The 23,345-nt window shown below is 37.4% G+C and overlaps 1 protein-coding gene across 1 annotated transcript in view; it reads right to left on the minus strand.

Moving 5' to 3' along the window:
• Positions 1 to 3,200: 3,200 nt before the first annotated feature.
• The window catches only part of LOC307135918 (uncharacterized protein C14orf132), a 37,752-nt gene continuing 17,607 nt past the window's right edge, over positions 3,201 to 23,345 (minus strand). Inside the window, exon 2 of the mRNA XM_079832638.1 lies at positions 3,201 to 3,622. Within this exon, the coding sequence (XP_079688764.1) occupies positions 3,389 to 3,622 (234 nt within the window). The 3' untranslated portion in view covers positions 3,201 to 3,388. The remainder of the gene's footprint in view (positions 3,623 to 23,345) is intronic.

Raw genomic sequence — 23,345 nt, forward strand, 5'->3', positions numbered from 1 at the left:
ATTCAATCATTGACTGCTCTCTTAAACACTAAACACATTAAACTGAGCTTCCACTTTCTACAGGTTTTCTATCATTTCCAGCCCCAATCACTTTATATTATGAATACAGACGGGCTTTACAAATATACCACCACAACCTTGTAAGACAGAAATATATTGTGCCGGAGTCGTGCACATTGTGTATTGAGTATATGTTACTGTAAATCTGATTATGGCACTGTATACCGAGAATAACCATAACATTATCCATCATAATAAATCATAGTGACTCCAGCAAAAGACTGAATGATTTTTCGAAAGTAGTAAACAAACATAAAAATAAAATTTTCGTAAGTTACTTGCTGTTTTTTTTAATAGTTTGTGAAATTGACTAGCAATTTCTGACTGAAAATGATCATTTTTTCCTAAATAAAGGATGTACTCGCGGTCACTTGAGTTCATATTGTCCCTGTTCAAACTAAGAAATGAGAATATTACAGAAAGTCTGATGCTCTTTAAGCGAGTTCACCATTTAGGAAGAGACGTGGACTGATGTTATGTTTATATCAGATTTCATGATGATTCATGACTGACTATATGGGTATTTGTCAAATAAGTGAATAAATGTACATGAAATATTGATTTGATTTGAATATGGAAGTAGAAAACGAGCTAGTGAAACTAGCACAAAAAATTGTTGGTTCAACTTAAAAAAGTAAGTCACCTGGGGCCTATACCATGAAGCCGGTTTAGCTAGCTAGCCAGATATGTTTAAGCTTAGTTTGTGCCAATCCTGGGTTTTAGGTACCATTAAAGTGGTTTGGCTTTTAGCAGTGTTCATCTCTATAGTAACTTACTCTCCACAGCTAACCTGCTCCAGGGCAGGTTATGTTCTGGATAAGAGATCTCAAACTGAAATTGGACCAATCAGCTGTGAGCTGTTCACTGCTGATGTCACAGCTAAACTCCTAAACTCAGGATCAAAGCCTGAGTTGACAGAGAAAGTTGATGATCAGCATCATGGGACCAACAAAGCCTGAATAGATTGGTTTGGTTTTGTCAACTCAAAACTAATCCTGTAACCCTGAGTTTGTTAAACTACCATCATGGTACAGGCCCCAGGTTGCCTTAATTTTGAGTTCATTGAAATGAAAAATTTAAGTTAATACAATGAAGGAAATTGGTTTAATAAATAGCAACATAGAAAATTATTATTGTATCTGAACCACATAAATTAAAAAAATCTTGTGATAAATCATGAAAATAGTACAATTTGGCATGTTTCACTGCATTATTACAAATAAAACACAATATTAAAGCTTAAAAAATCTTTTAATAATATTTGAATAAAGGGAGATGTCAATTCTCAAAAACGTTCATTGTATTAACTCAACATTTTTTATTTCAATTAACTCAAAATTTTAAGGCAACCAGGTAACTTACTTTTTAAATATTTCTTTTTTACAGTGAATCACTGGCTTGAGGGTTATTATCATTAATTACAATTAAAACTAAAACCATAAAAAAAATAATTTTGTTTGTTTGTTTGAAGTTCTAAAACTAAATTATTTATATATATTTTATATTGTTTTCATTTTAAAGTTTTATATATATATTTGGTAAGTCTCGGGTCCTACCTTCCCCCATATGGGATTTTAAAGGGGCGGTTGATTGCCCCTTTTTACAAGATGTGAAATAAGTCTCTGATGTCCCCGGAGTGTGTGTGTGAAGTTTCAGCTCAAAATACCCCACTGATCATTTTCATAGCATGTTAAAATGTTCACTTTTTGTGGGTGAGTGTCCCTTTAAATGCAAATGAGCTTGAAGAACTCCAGTAAGCAGCTCTGATTACCAGGCAATGAAACTGTTCAGCCTTTTATGTTCACCCCAAAATTCAAGAGAAGGGGGGAAAATGCCCCTGTATGTATTTTATATAATTTACTATAATTAATCAATATCACACAAAGAGTAACGTTTTTCTCTAGATATCAGCATGAAAACAAATGTGATTTTATAAAAGATCAATAAACAAGAAGTTAATATTAAGTTACTTACAATTTAGACACAGCTGACGAAAATAGTTCAGTACAAAGCCACAGGACATGGCGGGTGTTTCTTTACAGAATGAACGAATCCGTTGAATGAATGATTCAATGACTCACTCATTAAGATAGTCAAATGCTTCTTTTCTGAATGAATCACCCATATGAATGAATCGGTTGAATGAATGATTCAATGACTCACTCATTAAGACAGTCAAATGATTTGTTCCTGAACGAATCAGCCGTTTGAATGAATCGGTTAAATGAATTATTCAATGACACACTCGTTAAGACGGTCAAATTATTCGTTCCTGAATGAATCAGCCGTTTGAATGAATCGGTTGAATCTCAATGACTCACTCATTATGACAGTCAAATGCTTTGTTCCTGAATGAATCAGCCTTTGGAACGAATCGGTTGAATGAATAATTCAATGACTCACTCATTAAGACAGTAAAATGATTAATTCCTGAATGAATCAGCCGTTTGAATGAATCGGTTGAATCTCAATGACTCACTCATTAAGACAATCAAATGCTTTGTTCCTGAATAAATCAGCCGTTGGAATGAATTGGTTGAATGAATGATTCAATGACTCACTCATTAAAACAGTCAAATGATTTGTTCCTGAACGAATCAGCCGTTTGAATGAATCGGTTAAATGAATTATTCAATGACACACTCGTTAAGACGGTCAAATTATTAGTTCCTGAATGAATCAGCCGTTTGAATGAATCGGTTGAATCTCAATGACTCACTCATTATGACAGTCAAATGCTTTGTTCCTGAATGAATCAGCCGTTTGAATGAATCTGTTGAATCTCAATGACTCACTCGTTAACAGTGATTCGCTGCCACCTGCTGGCAGTTTTAATTTCACATTTAAAGTATCTTATCATGTTTCAAATCATTTCAAATATTCAAAGTTTCATGTTTAAAACATCAAAACATTATGCATTTGTTGGTTATTCGTGTATGTCCCTCTGAGCTGCATTAAACAGTGTGTAAATGATCACTTCAGATGCAGCTTCTGTGTTTCCTCTACATTGCAAAAATGAATTATGTTGATACAGATTTATATATTTTTATATTTGATTGGTAACAGCCCTATTGTGTCTTATTATTAGAATTTAATTGATTGATTAAATGTAAGAACTTGACACAAAAGATGATACATACATATATTTAGTTTAGAAAAAAATGGAAGATAAAAGTGTGATTTGGCAAGCGGAGGCCCTTCTGTTGAAACAGTAAAACATAGCAAATGTTGGCCCCCCATATGGGCCTGGAGGTCTCCGGATGGTGAAGACGTTGGTTAAAATCGACACGGCATCTTCACCAAACATCTTCTGTTGATCCTTCTGTCCTCAGAAAGTAAAAGCATAAACGACTCCGACCACGACGATGTTCCCGATGGTGGCGATGATGGCTATCCACAGCCAGACGGCGTCGCTGGACACGCGCTGCTGCTCCTCCTGCGGGGCCGGCGCTGAGGCAGGGGCCGCTGCGTTCACACTGGCCGACGAGTTGAAGAGCGAGTGCTCGGTGCTGCAGTCGTCCATTGGAGACGCGTCCATGAACGCGCCGCTCATCATCGGGAGCTGAAAGACAGAGTTGAACAATGTCACGCTTGACTGGTTATGTTGGGCCCTATCACACACTTGGCGCAATGCAACACCAGGCGCAAAGTGTTTTTTGCTAGTTTCAGCCCAACGCAGTTCTCATTTTTACAGCGTCACGTTGTTTAAATATCAAATGCACTGGCGCATCTGTTCGCCCATGGGCGTCTGGTCTGAACTAGAGGTCTTCACGGAGCCCCCAAGACCCGTGGACCCGGGACCCGACCTGGGAACCGTACGGGTTCGGGTCTATATTTTAAATGATCAGCCGGGTCCGGGTCGGGTCCCAATCTATTACTACGGGTCCCGGGTCTGTTTAACATTGTGTGTAATACCGGAGTCAATCCGGACTCAGAGAACACCTGCCCGTGATCAGAGTCAGTCAGCACTGCTTGTGTGTTTTTTGTAACTTGCAACTGTAAAATTAGGATTAAAAAAATGTGAGCCGGGAAATAAGGTTTAAAAAAAAGAAAGAAGAAAAACACGAGCGATCTCTCTCTCTCTCTCGCTCGATCTCTCTGCAAGCGCACGGTAATAATAATGGTTACCTTCATGAGTAGGGTTGGGAACCGAGAACCGGTTCTTATGCAGAACCGAAACTGATTTTTGAAAAATACCAGAACCGCGCGAAATTCCTAAGTTTCGGTTCCGAAAACGGTTCTGGTGCAATGTGTGTGCGAAGCGCTGGAAGCGTATCCGAGTGACAGCCAGTGTTGCCAAGTCCGTGGTTTTCCCGCTTTCCCGTTTTCCACTGTTGCCGCGGGCTGTGTTTCATGTCCGCGGGTTGAAGCGATTGTGCAATTGTGCGGGTTTTGTTGTGAAAACCTGGCAACCCTGGCTCACCTCATCATGAATATTAATTACGTTGCCGCTTCCAGGAGTGCAGCAGTTCAGCCTGAAAGCCCTCGCGCTACACATTCACGGTTTTGCGTCAGATATTTTCTCGTTGACCACCAGCATGGCGAAGAGAAAGTCACAAGTATGGATTCATTTCCAAAGAATGAATGATAATGAAGCAAAATGTGAAAAGTTAATAACATGCAAAGGAGGCTGCACTAGCAATATGACAAAACATTTGCTACAGCACAGAGTGATCAGGGCTTATACCAGATTTATAGTGAAAGGCCTATATTATATAATATATATATTTGTCAACCGTTGAGTCACCATGGTTTAGGTAAGCGTTTAGGGACAATTACCTTTGTAATGCTGAATTGCAATTTATTATTTACAAGTTCACTGAATAACTGAATTACTATTAAATTAATATACAACTAATTCATAAATATAACTAATAAATATCATTTATAACTTGGTTTTATTCAGAGACAGAGAGATAAAATGTAATAAGACAATTTCAGAGGTGTTCATTTGAAAAACAATGTGTTGCAAGAATGGCTTAATTAATACTGTAATATATGTACAGTTCAGGACTTTTTTGACATTGCCAACCTGTAAATTAATTTTAGAGCAAGTAATAAACACAAAATGGATTGTTTGAGTTGCGTATTGTGCCTTTTTCCTTTACCACTATTTGTGTAATAATTTTAATGGAACCGGAATCGGAACCGGAATCGTTAGGCGGAACCGAAACCGGAACCGGAACCGGAAAATTTCTCACGATTCCCAACCCTATTCATGAGTGATGTGCAAAAAAAGCTAAAAAACAACGAATATAGGGCATCCTTCATGCATATTGTGGACAAACATGAGAAAAAAGTAAGTGCTGTCTACGTGTGACGCACTGTTGAAGTTTGATTTGAACTTATATTTAAATAATATATTTAAAATCAGCAACAAAATCTCAAGTGAACGGTCACAAATGTTTTCTATGATGCTCAAATTGCGTAAAAAAGCTCATATTTCAGGGTTGCCCAGCCACCGCGCATGTGCAGTCTCAAGCGCGTGTCATGTTTCTATGGCAACCCGAGCTTCCGCTGTGATTGACTTTAATAATAATATGAATGAACCGTCTTATTTCTTAAAGTTTTGGTGGTGAGACTCGGCTCACAGAGATGATAGCAAATAAATAATGCTGACGTCAGCGGCCACCGAAGCAATCGTTATTATAGTTCAAAAAGGCAAACAGTCAAAGTAGGGCTGGGCGATATATCGCATGACATTGTTAGGCGCATCTCGTCAGTAAAGCCGGTTCCTTGATTAGTAGTAAATCGCCATCACCTGCTTTCAGATAGAGCGGCATTTACTACACAGAGCCGTAGTTCACTGACAAGCTGAGCCATGTCGCATTAATTATGACGGACGTATCGCCTGCGATAATTAATGCGCTATGGCTCAGCTTGTCAGTGAACTACGGCTCTGTGTAGTAAATGCCGCTCTATCTGAAAGCAGGTGATGGCGATTTACTACTAATCAAGGAACCGGCTTTACTGACGAGATGCGCCTAACAATGTCATGCGATATATCGCCCAGCCCTAAGTCAAAGTTATGCGAGTTAACTTGGCGAAATGCAAATCTGCAAAGACGCATTTGTCATCCGTCACCGTGACATAAAGTGGACTTTTAAAGCTGAAATGATGAGTGAATTAAGCATGCTTGGAATAACAAGAGAGGAATAACATGGATTTAACTTTTTGGCAAGGATGTAATGCATCACAAGTAACGTTACAAGGAAGGGAGACGACGGCTAGGTTATATTTTTCATAACATGTTTATTGACTTGTTAATATCAGTTATTGTGGAATATGTGACAAACGGGTCCAGTCGGGTCTGTGTCTTCGCGCCGGGTTCGGTTCCAGCTTTTAAATAATAGACGGGTCCAGGTCGGTTCCGGGTACTACGTTTTGGCATTTCTCGGATCTTCACGGGTCCGGGTCCAGCTTTTGAAATAATAGACGAGTCCGGGTCGGTTCCGTTAAGCACATTACGGGTCTCTTCGGGTTCGGGTATGAATTTTTGAACCCGTGAAGACCACTAGTCTGAACACCAGGTGTGTTCAGGAGCATTGTTGGAGTGTTGCTACTTTGAGGAACTGAAAACGACTGACCATTGACCAACACACACCTGCTCTAAAGTCAATAGCGCAGTATTTGTGTGTTATTTAAAGGGTATAGGCGGTGCACAACGCACATACACTCTGATTATTACACACACAGGGATGCGCAGCAGCACACACACATTTTTTTATATTAAAAATAAAAGGATTCCTCTCTGGAGAAGCATTCAGTCTTTCCTCCATGTTAATAGCTCCGCCATGAGCTATTAACATGGAGGCATAAAGCATTGTTTAGTATGTTTTTAAAGCTATTTTAAATATGAGGACATATGAAATACTCTCATATTTATGTTTACACCGTAATACCAGTGTAATACCTGTGTCATTATACAAATCTGTGTCCTCATAAATCACAAAAACAAATAAACACACACACACACACACACTTGTGACAATTATGACAGAAATGTATTACTGTTGTACGGTAGAGTTAAGCTACGTCTCAATGTAATAATAATACTAACACTAATTCATTTGATTGTCAGAAAATTAAAATACACAACATTTCTGAAGAAAAACTCATTAATAGGAAACAATATATATAGTCGATATATATTTTATGATGTCAATTAACTAGACATGCTTTTTGTTTATTACGATTTAATTAATCCATTAAAATGGAATCCAGAAAACAGAATTCGGTAAAAAATAAAACTTTATTTCATAGGGTTCTAAACATTTTAATAAACTGTTGTTAAATTGTACATAATTTAAATTCATTAGACATGGTTTTTGATTACTAACATGTAACTATTTAAATGGAGACCAAAAAATGAATGAATTAAAACAGAAAAATAATAATAATTTTAAAAAAATTGCGGGGAAAAGATAGGGCCCTAACATTGTTTGGTTTGTAGTTTTATTTTATGTATTGCATGTGAGGAATATCTTTGGTCACACTTTAGATTAGGGTCCAATGGCTAACTCACGGCTAACTATGACTTTTGCTTCAATAAACTCATAATCACTGCTTATTAATAGTAAGGTAGTTGTTAAGTTTAGGTGTTGAGTAGATTAAGGGATGTAGAATATGATCATGCAGAATAAGGCATTAATATGAGCTTTATAAGTGCTCATAAACAGCCAATATCCTATTAATATGCATGCTAGTTAACAGTGAGACTTGGACCCTGAAGTGTTCTGATATCTTTATATAGCCTGACTCTGAGGAGTCTGTGTTGAACCATCAAAGCACATCCACACCAAAACCTCACCAATGTGGTTGTTCTGCCAGAAAATATGTCCCAGAGCATCTTCATGTGTGTTTTGAATGGCACCAGTTGCGCACGAGAAGTGTGTTTGTGTCCTTGAGCGTGTTTTCCCACACATGCACACGAGGCTTAATTAATGTGCCATAAATATTTAGGAAGTGGGAGGTTAGTGATTTATTGTCTGAGACAATCGAAGCCCAACGGCTCAGGTCGCTGGATCCATAAAAAGCTTCGTTCCATTTCTACTGTACTTACAGTATGACGCCTGATTAAATGTAAATGTGTACCTTCAGTGCAAAAAAAGCATCTGCCAAATGCTTAAATATGAATGTAAACGTGATATTTTTATTTAACACAAAAGCCTTTCCTCCTCCTCGGCTAAATAAATATAATGCACACTGTCACAGACACACGGGACGTCAGGCTTTGACTGGTTATTGTCCTGTAACTACGCCATGTGGTTCAATATTTAAAGGGGCGGTTGATTATGATTTGACATTTTTAGCTTTAGCTAGTGTGTAGTGTCGCTGTTTGAGCATAAACAACATCTGCACAGTTACGACGCTCACAGTTCAAAGCAAAGGGAGATATTTTCTTTGATAGAAATCTCTTTTTTAGGACTACAACAAACGGCTGGTAGAGACTACACAAGCTTCCTCCTGGGTTAGTGACATCACTAACCCTGAAATTTACATAAACCCCGCCCTCGGGAACACGCAACAAAAGGGGTGAGAGAATATGCTAATTAATGACTTGAAGATGGCCGGAGAAGCAGCTCATTTGCATTTAAAGGGACACACAAAAATTGCATGTTTTTGCTCACCCTCAAAAAGTCTCTCCATCCATCCATCAATTTATCCATCCATCCATCCATCCATCTATCTCTCTATCCAGCCATCTCTCCATCCATCTATCCATCCATCCATCTCTCTATCCAGCCATCTCTCCATCCATCCATCCATCCATCCATCCACCTCTCTATCCAGCCATCTCTCCATCCATCTATCCACCCATCCATCCATCCATCCATCCATCCATCCATCTCTCTATCTAGCCATCTCTCCATCCATCCACCCATCCATCCATCCATCTCTCTATCCAGCCATCTCTCCATCCATCTATCCACCCATCCATCCATCCATCCCTCTATCTAGCCATCTCTCCATCCATCCACCCATCCATCCATCTCTCTATCCAGCCATCTCTCCATCCATCCACCCATCCATCCATCCATCCATCTCTCTATCCAGCCATCTCTCCATCCACCCATCCATCCATCCATCCTCTCTCCATCCATCTCTCTATCAGCCATCCCTCCATCCATCCATCCATCCATCCATCTCTCTATCCAGCCATCTCTCCATCCATCCACCCATCCATCCATCCATCCATCCATCCTCTCTCCATCCATCTCTCTATCAGCCATCCCTCCATCCATCCATCCATCCATCCATCCATCCATCCATCTCTCTATCCAGCCATCTCTCCATCCATCCACCCATTCATCCACCCATCCATCCATCCATCCATCTCTCTATCCAGCCATCTCTCCATCTATCCACCCATCCATCCATCTCTCTATCCAGCCATCTCTCCATCCATCCATCCATCCACCCATCCATCCATCCATCCAGCCATCTCTCCATCCATCCATCCATCCATCCATCCATCCATCCATCCATCTCTCTATCCAGCCATCTCTCTATCCAGCCATCTCTCCATCCATCTCTCTATCCAGCCATCTCTCCATCCATCCACCCATCCATCCATCCATCTTTCTATCCAGCCATCTCTCCATCCAGCCATCTCTCCATCCATCCATCCATCCATCCATCCATCCATCCATCCATCCATCTCTCTATCCAGCCATCTCTCTATCCAGCCATCTCTCTATCCAGCCATCTCTCCATCCATCCATCCATCTCTCTATCCAGCCATCTCTCTATCCATTATCCATCCATCTCTCTATCCATCCATCTCTCTATCCAGCCATCTCTCTATCCATCATCCATCCATCTCTCTATCCAGCCATCTCTCCTTCCATCATCCATCCATCTTTCTATCCATCATCCATCCATCTCTCCATTCATCCATCCATCCATCCATCCATCCATCCATCCATCCATCCATCCATCCATCCATCCATCCATCCATCCATCCATCCATCCACCCACCCACCCACCCATCCACCCATCCACCCATCCACCCATCCATCCCTCCTTCCTTCCCAAGCTGGAATAGAAATGTGAGTTGCACATGAAGGGACGGACGGCAGTGGAAAGAGCTTTAAACAAAAGCCTCATTACAGCCGTATGAAAAATGCATTTCTTTCACTATTCAGCTCTTAATGTGAATTAAATCCACACACCATTCAGCTCTCCATCATGCTAATGAGCTTTTCTAACATAATTGACCTACTTTTGTACTGAATTACTCGAGTGGAAAATACAGCAGCCCCCAAAAGTATTTGGACACTGAAGTCACATTTAACATCTGAATGTGTTGGAAAAAAATATCAAAGAAAGTGTCTAAGAGCGACTCAAGCGGCCACTGTACGTTGCATCATGTCTACATATGACTTTTCTTGAGCAATACCTCACGATTTGAGTATAAATCTGGAATCTGTTATGACCGAGATGCTGCTGTGACTTTATGAAAAAGCTTTTATTTGAGAAGAACATCAGCCTGTGGGGTAAAGATGTGTTTCCAGGCGGACGGCCACGGATGTGCTCAAGCCCTGAGCTGGTGTCGTGTTCTGAGCAAACACACACACACACACACACACACACACACACACACACACACACACTAAAACTGAGTCCCAGTGTCGTGCTCGGATACGACTGGCGGTTTCTGGGGGGCGTTTTAGGGCAGCGAGACCTGGACAGGATGTGTAGTGACATGTGGAGTGTATTACACCACGGCTGTGTTTGGATGTTATACTAGCAAACCGCTCAAAGAGGAGTCTCGATGTTGTTGTTTGGCTCTACTAGAACAGGCTTTCATGCTTGAATGTTCAGAAACACATTATTTTGACATTGTTGCGGCTCCTCTCTTCCCAGTCTGTCAGTAACGCTCTATATATTTTATTTCCAATACAAATGTCATTTATATGGGATGATTTTAGACTCAAAATGATTAATACATGCACGCATAATTATCCATGAACTTGATACATGTTGTAGATGTGCTTTACGATCCACAAACAAATGCCTTTTGACTTGTGTGTGCAAAATACAGAATTACATGAATGTGCAGAGATTTGTACAAATAGAGACATAGTTGTGAATACAAATGTTTTATTTTGCATTAGTATATCGTCATTTGTGCATGCAAAGAAGAAGATGCACATTTGTGGATAATTTGACACGCATGCATTTATTGGCGTCTTTTCTGAGTCGATTCGGCAGATACTGCCATCTAGTGGCCGCAGGTTTTCTACAGCTGTGTGTGTGTGTGTGTGTGTGTGTGTGTGTGTGTGTGTGTGTGTGTGTGTGTGTGTGTGTGTGTGTGTGTGTGTGTGTGTGTGTGTGTGTGTGTGTGTGTGTGTGGATCTTGCAGGACCAAACCGGCGAAATTAAAGTCTCAAAATCCAAATTAATCAAATAGGATCGACTCACAAATGAGTCAATGAATGGATCCACAAATGCACATCTTACTCGTTGCATGCACAAAATGTGACCTACATTAATACAAAATCGAAGTTTTGTATTCACAACTATGTCTCTATTTGTTCAAAATGCTGCACATGCACGTCAATCTGGGGCCTGTACCATGATGGTAGTTTAACAAACTCAGGGTTACAGGATTAGTTTAGAATTAACAAAACCAAACCAATCTATTCAGGCTTTGTTGGTCCCATGATGCTGATCATCAACTTCAATTCAACAGCAAAATTAATTTCTCTCTTCTGTAGAATATTACATGATTGAAAAATATTAAGAATTTAAACAAATTTACACAGCAAGAAGAAAAGAGCTGTTTATAATAGAGTACAGCTTAAAGAAAAATCTATACGTCAATGCAAGTAAAAGTTATGAAGTTAGTTTAGTTGATAAATAGAGAATTGAGTAATGTAGTAGTTTTTATAGCTTTATTTATTGATTTTAAAGCTTATTTGTATGACCTTTGTATAGGCTATTTATATTCATTTTAACAAAGTGCCTATTAATGATTGATTAACTAAAATTATACATGTGTAATTGATTACAGGTATAATAATTACATAAATTATATCTAAATCATTCAAAATTATTATTATTATAAATAAGCATTGTTAAAAGCCAGTCTTTAATAGCCATTTGCTATAGTGGCCTTTAATTTGGAGTAGAAACAGGGGGCGTGGCTTCTTTGCATCAGAGGCGTGTCACTTTGCTCACAGCTGATTGGTCCAATTTCAGTTTGAGATCTCTTATCCAGAACATAACCTGTCCTGGAGCAGGTCAGCCGTGGAGAGTGAGTTACTATGGAGATGAACACTGTTAAAAGCCAAACCACTTTAATGGTACCTAAAACCCAGGATTAGCACAAACTAAGCTTAAACATATCTGGCTAGCAGCTAAACCGGCTTCATGGTACAGGCCCCTGGATTTTGCACACACAAGTCGTAAAGTATTTGTTTAAATGTAGTAATGCAGATTTGGTATTTGTGCATACATTAATAACCAGCACCAGGCGTATTCACTGGTAGTTGTTTGTGTGTGGGTTGTGAAATCCTTGAAAACGCGAAAAGAAAGTCTCAAAATCCAAATTAATCAAATGAGATCGACTCAGAAAAGACGCCAATAAATGCATACGTGTCACATGATCCACAAATGCGCATCTTTTCATTCACAAATGACGATATACTAATGCAAAATAAAACATTTGTATTCACAACTGTCTCTATTTGTACAAATCTCTGCACATTCATGTAATTCTGTATTTTGCACACACAAGTTTAAAGGCATTTGTTTGTGGATCGTAAAACACATCTACAACATGTCAACAAGTACATCAATGTACATCAAGTTTATGGATAATTATGCGTGCATGTATTAATCATTTTGAGTCTAAAATCATCCCATACCGTCTTTTAGTTTGTCACAAGATTTAAAGTACCGTTTTTGAAGAGTGTGTGTGTGTGTTTGCGTGTGTGCTCTACAGTAGTACGTAAGAACGAGCCTACACTCTAAAAAATGCTGGGTTAAAAATAACCCAAGTTCGGTTGGAAATGAACTAACCCAACAATTGGATTGTTTTAACCCAGCAATTGTGTTGTTTTACCCCAGTGGTTGGGTTAAATGTTTGCCTAAAACAACCCAATTGCTGGGTTAAAACAACCGAATCGCTGGGTTAAAACAACCCAATTGCTGGGTTAAAACAAACCAATCGCTGGGTTAAAACAACCCAATTGCTGGGTTAAAACAACCCAATCCCTGGGTTAAAACAACCCAATTGCTGGGTTAAAACAACCGAATCGCTGGGTTAAAACAACCCAATCGCTGGGTTAAAACAACCTAATTGCTAGGTTAAAACAACCCAATCACTGGATTAAAACAACCCAATTGCTGGGTTAAAACAACCCAATTGCTAGGTTAAAACAACCCAATCACTGGATTAAAACAACCCAATTGCTGGGTTAAAACAACCCAATCACTGGGTTAAAACAAACCAATCACTGGGTTAAAACAACCCAATTGCTGGGTTAAAACAACCCAATCCCTGGATTAAAACAACCCAATTGCTGGGTTAAAACAACCGAATCACTGGGTTAAAACAACCCAATCGCTGGGTTAAAACAACCCAATTACTAGGTTAAAACAATCCAATTGCTAGGTTAAAACAACCCAATCACTGGGTTAAAACAACCCAATCACTGGGTTAGTCCATTTTCAACCCAACTTGGGTTATTTTTAACCCAGCATTTTTTAGAATGTATGATTGAATATGGAAATAAAGTAAAATAACTGAGAAAAATGAGTATTACTCCTCAGATACCGTGTCCATCATTTATAGCAAAAAATCAGGCATTAATTCCGTCTCAAACGTGGTTGAAAGACAGATTTGCAACAATACGGTTTCGGGAAACAGTCGTGACTAGTTGATTTCTTCAGCGGTGCATCGGACTGTAGTGACTTCATTGTACAGGAAACTAGTGTCCCGGTTGGTGTGGCTGGTAGTGATGTTAACAGTGACACCAAAGCGCCGAAGCGTGTGTCAAAAAAATGAAACAATTTTCAGTGAAGCTTTGTATCGATGCTTGATTCATTCGATCAAAATCACGTGACCAATGACGTCCGAAGCTTCGTTTCACACACACACACGTGACTGCTTCGTACTCTGATTCAAAAGCGCGACACGGGTTGTTAGAACTGTTGTATTGTGCTAGTTTATTGTTGCGAGACTTTGTCATGGTTCTGAAATGTGGGAATTAGGGATGCTCCGATCAGGATTTTTGCAGCCGATACCGATCCCGATTCCAATGCTTCCAATGCTTCACTGATTTGTAAGCTTTCTGATCACTGTTAACATTTTTTCAGATAAAAAAATACTATAGATGTTGCCTTTATTATATTTTTGTTACATTTGAATTATGAAATTGACCTATCGGTAAGCCCCGCCCCCCTTAGTTACTGTTGCTAACTCTGACAAACAAACGGAGTTGCTATATCTTACAATGTACAGCTGTCAGTGTGAAAACCTTATCCCAAGATGTTTTTGGACACAGATTGTAGCGTATATCCCGTCCGAATGATGGCCAAACTTTACTGATGGTTTATCAAGTTTATTGCATCGTTATTCACTCCAAAAAATCATTGTAAGAGCTGAACAAACAAAGCATAAGAAGTGCGCATTAACGACTCATTCACAAACTATTTCTCTCCGTTGCATTATCATTAACACACACAGCAAATTACACAAAAACACTCAAACAACTAACAGTAAACAAATATACACAGACCGTATGCCTTTTCGAGGGTGCAGTTAATAACTGTTAAACTTTGTATCTGCAAAACAACTCCGATAAACTGTGTGCAAGCTCTTCCTTTCGTTACCCGTAGACTATAATACCCATCAAAATAGGAGTCCTCCTTAGTAGGACAGATAATGTAGACCTTAAACATATATAAAATTAAATTAATTTACATATAACCAGTTTAATTTGGAGAGGCACTGAAATGTAGACCTTCGCGTTTTGACCTACAGTGTTAACGTTACATGACGTGAGAACAGTTAGTTATTACGGTTTGTATGTTAGCAGGGACTTTAATCGTAACTTAACGAGAGTATGACAAACAGAAAATCCTCTCAGGATCTCTGGAATCAGTGTTACTGTACCTCAGGCACGACATTTTAGCATTTTTGTAGCATAAACACCATCAAACCGATGAGAGCTTCGGATTTTCCAATGTTTCTCTATGGCGCTGCTGACACCTAAAGATGTCCGAGTTCTGGTCCCAGCGCAACTGATACTCAACTGCTATTGGCTCATCTGCATTCGAGGGGAGGGGCTTACCGATAGGTCAATTATGTAATGTAATGTACACTCTAAAAAAAGCAATAATCCAGCAATTTGGTTGTTTTAACCCAATGAATGGGTTGTTTTAACCCAGCAGTTGGGTTAAATGTTTGCTTAAAACAGCCCAATCGCTGGGTTAAAACAACCCAGTCCATTTTCAACCCAACAAATGTAGTACCTACTCACATAGTACGCGATTTCGGACGCAGCCAGGGTGTTCAACGCTGCACCGTTTCCGTTTAAAAAAACCTTTTGTCGGGGCTGAACGCAGCCCTGTTTAGTCTCTATGAAGCCCCTCCTCCTGAAAAGCACACTGTGCTCTGATTGGTCAGCTGGAGCGGTGTGTTGTGATTGGTCAAGCGCTTCCAGCGTGTTTTGGGAAATGCCCCGCCCCTTACCATAACCGTCAGTTTCAACACACTACTAACTAACTCAACCAGGCCCCGCCCCTTTATTCTGCATATTAATTATTTAAATGAGGAATATTGTGACTTGTTTGTTCCCGGAAGAAACTCAAGACTACAATGGAGGCGTTTCAGAAACACTGACACTGATATAGAGAAGAACTCAGGAGTTCAGGTCTTTTTCTTCATGGAAAATAAGAGCCATTTTAGGTGATCTCTGATTAAAAAGCCGTTGTTACGGTAATTTAATTTGCAGAAGGTGTAGTTTTCAACCGCGCTCGATCTACAGCAGGATCTCCAGTGAGGCGTTGTGATGTTTGTGACAGGACACAAGAGCGGGGAAGAGATGGAAACACACCTCGAGCAACAACATGACCGACTTCACTAGGAGAAGAAACCGGGTTTGAGGGGAAAAGGGATATTTTCTTGAAATCACTTCAGCTCAGTCAGACGGAGGGCACGGAGCGTCAGGAACATCGTCAGGGAATCGTATCCGTTTCAGAGGCTGCGTTATGCACAGAGTATGGCCCAGATCAGTTCTGATAGTGCTTATGTTTATTGTTTATGTCCTGTGCATCCTCATGTGGAAACTGATGAGTGTTGCTGCACTTTTCATTGGCTCAAAATTTGAATTCATCATATATGCATGAGATTTTCAACTGAACTATATGCACCACATTTGACTCGCATCATCTTTTGAAGTCATGAAATATATGCAACCCACTGAAAGACAGAATATTGAATGCGTACGGGAAAGGGATTGGATGGTGAAAAGTGTCTCTCTGGCAGTCACTGAACAATAATTGCCAAATAGAGGAAAGTCTAAAAAGGAAAGATCTGAACTAGACTGACACATGACTCGACAAGAAGGACCCGCGAAGCTCATGAATATGAATTTTCTCTCCATAATTCATATCTGGCGTGGTGGGAAGGTCTGCTGTGAATCAGATGTTTGTGACTCGACAGAGCTCAATCAGAGGAGAAGATGATCGGAATAATAGTTTCCTGCTGCCCTAATAATGACTCTATTTCCTTCAGTTGGTCATTATGGGCTGTTTTTACAGGTCATTAACCGCTCTTCAGATGAGATCTCAGGAATGCCTCAAAACTCAGATCTGCTCAGGATACCAAAAATTTGAGCGCTAATATTTCTCATGAAACGATCTCTATAAACTCATTTGACAGCTCTACACTCTTACTCTATGACAACTATTGACTCACTGGGGTCTATTTTTAAAGAAAATTTTATTTTTAAACAAAGAAAGTTCATATGATAATTAAAAAATTAAAGTGAGCATAAATGAAATGTAGTAAAACAAATGCTATCATGATAAATATTTAAAATTGATTTAAAAATGGAATTTTTGCATTACATTAATCCGATTTTAGGTGTAAATATGCTTCATTTCCTAAAAAAATATACAAAATTAGTAAATATAAAAGCATTTTAATAATATAAACATTAAAAGCACTAAAATTACTAACCATAAATTAAAGGTGAAATATAAATAAATGTAACCTAAATAAATGTAATAATTCTGTTGAAGCACTAAAATGACCAACTAAAAATAAGTAAAAATTAACTTTATTTTCATAAAAATATCAGTGTTTACAATAACAGCGGTTGGGTTAAATGTTTGCTTAAAATAACCCAATCGCTGGGTTAAAACAACCCAATTGCTGGCTTGTTTTTAACCCAGCATTTTTTAGTGTACAAAACGTGACACCTGCCGCTCTTTTTTTGATCGCCTTTTTTTCGTATCATATATTTTAGTAATTATCATAAATTGGGTATCATTCAAAAGCTTACAAACTTAAAATTCATCCTGTTGAAACCGATTTGAAATCAGACGTTGCGTTACCATGGAAACGGTACTCTAAATTCTTCAAGCGGGCTCCTCCCCTAGTGGGCATCATGTTTCATATTTCAAAATGTCTTTTAACTACTTTATAATCAAAATCTTTTCTAATCTATCGTCGGAAAGGTCTGAGTCTCAAGGTTCCATATTTGGTGACTGTTTTGTGATGGAAGTGATATTTGGAAAACAATAAAAAAAACAATCAATGGAATGTGGATGACACCCGGTGGCTATTTTTGGTACAGCGCCTAAACAAAATCTCATGGGGACTTCAATTTTTGTGATATCAACTTCAAATTTGGAACACAACTTGGTTAGACATATGGCTTTGATTTTATAGTCATTTTAGAGTACATTTTTTTTGTAAAATATATATTTGATATAAGATAAAAAAAATTCAGTACAGTATTTTTCATTTACAGTAAATTTCAACTTCCATAACTTTTTCATACTTTCATATTTTGAAATGCTTTCACTTCAGAAATAATCTGCTGAGTGTCTTCTTTAAATGCTTTATATTCCAAAGCATTCTTGAGTTACAGCCCTTTAAGTTTGGATAGTTAATTTAAGTTAACAAAACTTAATGAAGTGGTCAAAATCATTTCTGACCTTCTGTCTTCTGACATATTGCGCATCTTTACCTTTTTCATAATCAACATAGCCGAGGTGAAATTTAAAAATAACATTATAATATTTTAACAGGAACAGGAACTTCCTGTAAATGGTCTAAAAGTCCGAACCATACAGAAAATGCTTTCACACTAGAAAGAACCGAACCTTTGTTCAATTTGATCCGGACCGAGAATACCTCTTTTCGTCGGACCAAATTCCATCTGTTTGGTCTGGACCGTTGTATGGGGAAGGTTTCACACCTGTAGTTTTGATTCGGATCAAACTGAAAAGTCAGAAAATCAAGACCAAACAAGGTAGGTGTGAAAGAGCCCTTAATCACAAACTCACTCCATTTCTATCAATATCACAGAAAACGAGACTTTGTCATTTTGCATCTCCAATAAATGTATCTTGAATTAAAGGGTTAGTTCACCCAAAAATGAAAATTCTGTCATTAATGACTTCCCCTCATGTCGTTGGACACCCGTCAGACCTCCGTTCATCTTCAGACACAAATGAAGATATTTTAGTGTAAATCTGATGGCTCTTATTATTATTATTATTATTACACTCTCAAGACCCTTAAAAGGCACTAAAGATGTCGTTACAAAGTCCATCTCACTACAGTGGTTCTACAATAACTTTATGGAGTGACGAGAATAGTTTTTGTGCGCAAAAAAACCCTAAATAACGACTTATATAGTGATGACGATTTCAAAACACGGCCTCATGAAGCTTCGAAGCGTCATGAATCACTGAGTCGAATCATGATTCGGATCACGTGTCAAACTGCTGAAATTTGGCGATCCAAACTGCTCAATCGACTCACTGATTCATAACGCTTCGAAGCTTCATGATGACGTGTTTTGAAATCGTCATCACTATAAGTCGTTATTTAGGGGTTTTTTTCGCACAAAAACTATTCTCGCCGCTTCATAAAGTTATTGTAGAACCACTGTAGTGAGATGGACTTTGTAACGACGTCTTTAGTGTCTTGAGAGTGTAAAGTGCATTGTGACAATGGAGGCCTTTCAGAGCCATCAGATTTCAACTAAAATATCTTCATTTGTGTCTGAAGATGAACGGAGGTCTGACGGGTGTCGAACGACATGAGGGTAAGTCATTAATGACAGAATTTACATTTTTGGGTGAACTAACCCTTTAAGAGTCTTTAGACATTGGGTGTCACGTCTCGTGGGGTTTCTTGTAGCTCAGAGGAAGGTCACGTCAGACGTTCTGGATCCACAGAAACACACCAAACTCCACAGCGAGCAGAACGTGTGTGTGTGAACTCTGAAGCATAAGTATATCAGCCTTTCAGCGCAACGCCGTCTCCAAACACCTAGCCACTGAAATACAGTTCATAAATTACTAATGCAAGCCATTCCTGTTCTCGTGGCGCGCCGCTCTCATATTTCATGCCCAGGTCATAAATAAACTTGACAGCATGAAATGCATCGGTTTACATGACCCCTACATTACTGTAGTGACCGCGAGGCCTATTAAACATGCATGAAGGCCATTGCTTTAGATCAGTTACTGCATAAACACACTTTACAATTCACATTTAACTAAAGAAAGCTCTTTTTATTTTGGAATGCTTAAATTATAGATGTAGTTTTGAAAATAAAGACATATTTATAAGTGTCCAGATATTTAAGAGTCACTGCATGCATTAAATGCATCTTCTCGTATTATCGTTTACTAAAAATAAACTATTTTTGGTATTGAAATGAAGCTGAAAAAATAGTAGATGGAAAACTTGAACTAAATGAACATTTGAAATGTTGCCTGGGCAATTTAATAAATTAAGTTTAAGTTGAAATAAATAACATAAATAAAAGTTAAAACTGAAATAAAAGTATATTTAACCTATAAATAAATTAAATAAGTTGAAGTTGAAGCACTGGTTAGTAAAATTACTAACCAGAAATCAATAAAAATTAAAGCTGAAATAAAAATAAATGTAACCTAAATATTTAAATATTTTTAATTTGAAGCACTAAAATTAGTAACCATAAATTAAAACTGAAATAAAAATAAATTTAACCTAAATAAATGTGATACATTTAAGTTGAAGCATTAAAATTACTAACTTGAAATAAATAAATTAATTAAATGTGAAATAAAAATAAATTTAACCTAAAAATAAATTAAATAGGTTTAAGTCGAAGCACTAAAATTACTAACTTAAAATAATTAAGTAATTAAAACAGAAATAAAAATAAATTAAGTACGTTTATTTTGAAGCACTAAAATTACTGCCTGGAAATAAATAAATATTAAAGCTGAAATAAAAATAAATTTACCTATAAATTAAATAAGTTTAGTTTAAGTTGAAGCACTAAAATTACTAACTAAAAATAAATAAATAATTCAGCTGAAACTGAAATAAAAATGTAACCTAAATCAATGTAATAAGTTTAAGTTGAAGCATTAAAATTACTATAAAGAAATCAATAAAAATTCAAACTAATAATAAAATTAAATTTAATCTATAAATAAATTAAATAGGTTAAATAAGTTGAACCACTAAAATTACTAAAAAAAATGAATAAATAAAATTACTAACTAGAAATAAATAAATAAATGATTAAAACAGAATTAAAAATAAGTTTAACCAAAATAAATGAAGTAAGTTTAATTTGAAGAACTAAAATTACTGCCTGTAAACAAATAAAAATTAAAGCTTGAAATAAAAACAAATTAAACATAAATAATCAATTTGAAGCACCTTAGTTCGTAACCATTAATTAAAACTGAAATACATTTAACCTAAATAAATGTACTAAGTTTAAGTTGAAGCATTAAAATTAATAACAAGAAATCCATAAAAATTAAAACTAATAATAAAAGTAAATTTAATCTATAAATAAATTAAGTAAGTTTAATTTGAAGCACTAAAATTACTGCCTGGAAAAAATATAAATGAAAGCTGAAATAATAATAAATATAAATTAAATAAGTTTAGTTTAAGTTGAAGCATTAAAATTACTTACTAAAAATAAATAAATATTTCAGCGGAAACTGATATAAAAATTAATCTAACCTAAATCAATGTAATAAGTTTAAGTTGAAGCATTAAAATTACTAACCGGAAATAAATCAAGGTTAAACTGAAATAAAAATAAATGTAACTTTAAATGTATCAAAATACTATTATTAAAAAAAAACCCAATAAAAATGACAAAAAAAAAAAACCAAACAGCTAAAAGTTTTCAATGAAACTGAAAATATATAAAAAACATATATAAAATCTAATTAAAAATAGTAAACTATAACACAAAATCTTTAATACGTATCTTTTTATGCCAGTGTTAAAGATACATTTCTGTCCAGGAAATTAAAAAAAATTTCAATTGAACAGACAATAAAGTCAAAATAAACAAACAAACAATAGTATTTAAATAATAATACTAAAATAATGTTGTGGGATTTATTTTGACAGGGGCGCCGCTAGCAATTTTGGGCCCTGAAAGAATATGATGTTGGGCCCTCTACCACACCAACCTAGCTATCCAAAATCTTTGTCTGCAATTGAATAAAACTGACCAATAAGCTCCGCTCGCTCAACCCAAAATGCCCCACAAAGGCGTAGTTTGATGACGCCACGTTTGAGCGCAGAATCTTGGGACATGTGGTCTTCACCTCACAGCCGGTGGGAAAGAATCGGGATAGGACTCGGGCAGAAATCATGTTCATGTGATTATTAACGTTACTGTAGTCTGAAGCAGAGCAGAACGAGTGTTGTGGAGCTGAGGAACCGCTGGAGTGATTGTTCATAAGATGAACACAACACACGCCTCGCGAGCAGCGGGACTTTTATTATGACACAGTAAATTCCTTCAGTAAAATAGCAATTTTCTCACGATTTACAAATAGTTGGAAACATTTGGGATATTGTAAGTACTCAACTGAACAAAACATATAACACTGGCCTAGAGGTGTTTGGATATTTTACTGAAAAAATGTACATAGTGCAGCTTTAATGAAGTGGCCACAGTCATGTCTGACCCACTCCATGTCTCCTGGCATTGCGCATCTTATGATGTGTCCTTTCTCACTCATGCTGTTCACTTTTCATAATCAACATAGATTGACAACATAGACTTAAAAAAATTGCATTATAATATTCAAACATAAATATGAAACAAAATACCTTTTCTTATTGGCTACAACCATTAAAGTAGCCTACAGTACAGAAAAAAAGCGGGATTTTTTACAGATGAGTGTGAGCGTTTTGCTGGATTTTGCCGGAAATGCAGAAATAAGTCATAATTTTGTTATATTTGTAACTCTTTTATACATTTATCATTTATATTACATTACTACTAGTACACTCTAAAAAACTCTGGGTTAAAAACAACCCAAGTTGGTTTGAAAATGGACTAACCCAGCAATTGGGTTGTTTTAACTCAAAGATTGGGTTGTTTTATGCAAACATTTAATCCAACCGCTGGGTTAAAACAACCCATTTACTGGGTCAAAACAACCCAATTGCTGGGTTAGTTCATTTTCAACCCAACTTGGGTTGTTTTTTGACCCAGCATTTTTTAGAGTGTACTTTTACTACTAAAAAAACCAATCTCTGGGGGCCCCAAAAGTGTGTTGGCCCTTACAATCGTCCTAACTCCCACCCCACCTTAGCGGTGCCCATGTACTTTGAAACTACACTCTAAAAAATGCTGCGTGAAAAACAACCCAAGTTGGGTTGAAAATGGACTAACCCAGCAATTGGGTTGTTTTGACCCAGTAAATGGGTTGTTTTAACCCAGCGGTTGGGTTAAATGTTTGCTTAAAACAACCCAATCGCTGGGTTAAAACAACCCAATTGCTGGGTTTTGTCCATTTTCAACCCAACTTGGGTTGTTTTTTGACCCAGCATTTTTTAGAGTGTACTTTTACTACTAAAAAAACCAATCTCTGGGGGCCCCAAAAGTGTGTTGGCCCTTACAATCGTCCTAACTCCCACCCCACCTTAGCGGTGCCCATGTACTTTGAAACTACACTCTAAAAAATGCTGCGTGAAAAACAACCCAAGTTGGGTTGAAAATGGACTAACCCAGCAATTGGGTTGTTTTGACCCAGTAAATGGGTTGTTT

Source organism: Gobio gobio (genome assembly GCF_949357685.1).
Source record: "Gobio gobio genome assembly, chromosome: 13".
Classification (NCBI taxonomy): domain Eukaryota; kingdom Metazoa; phylum Chordata; class Actinopteri; order Cypriniformes; family Gobionidae; genus Gobio; species Gobio gobio.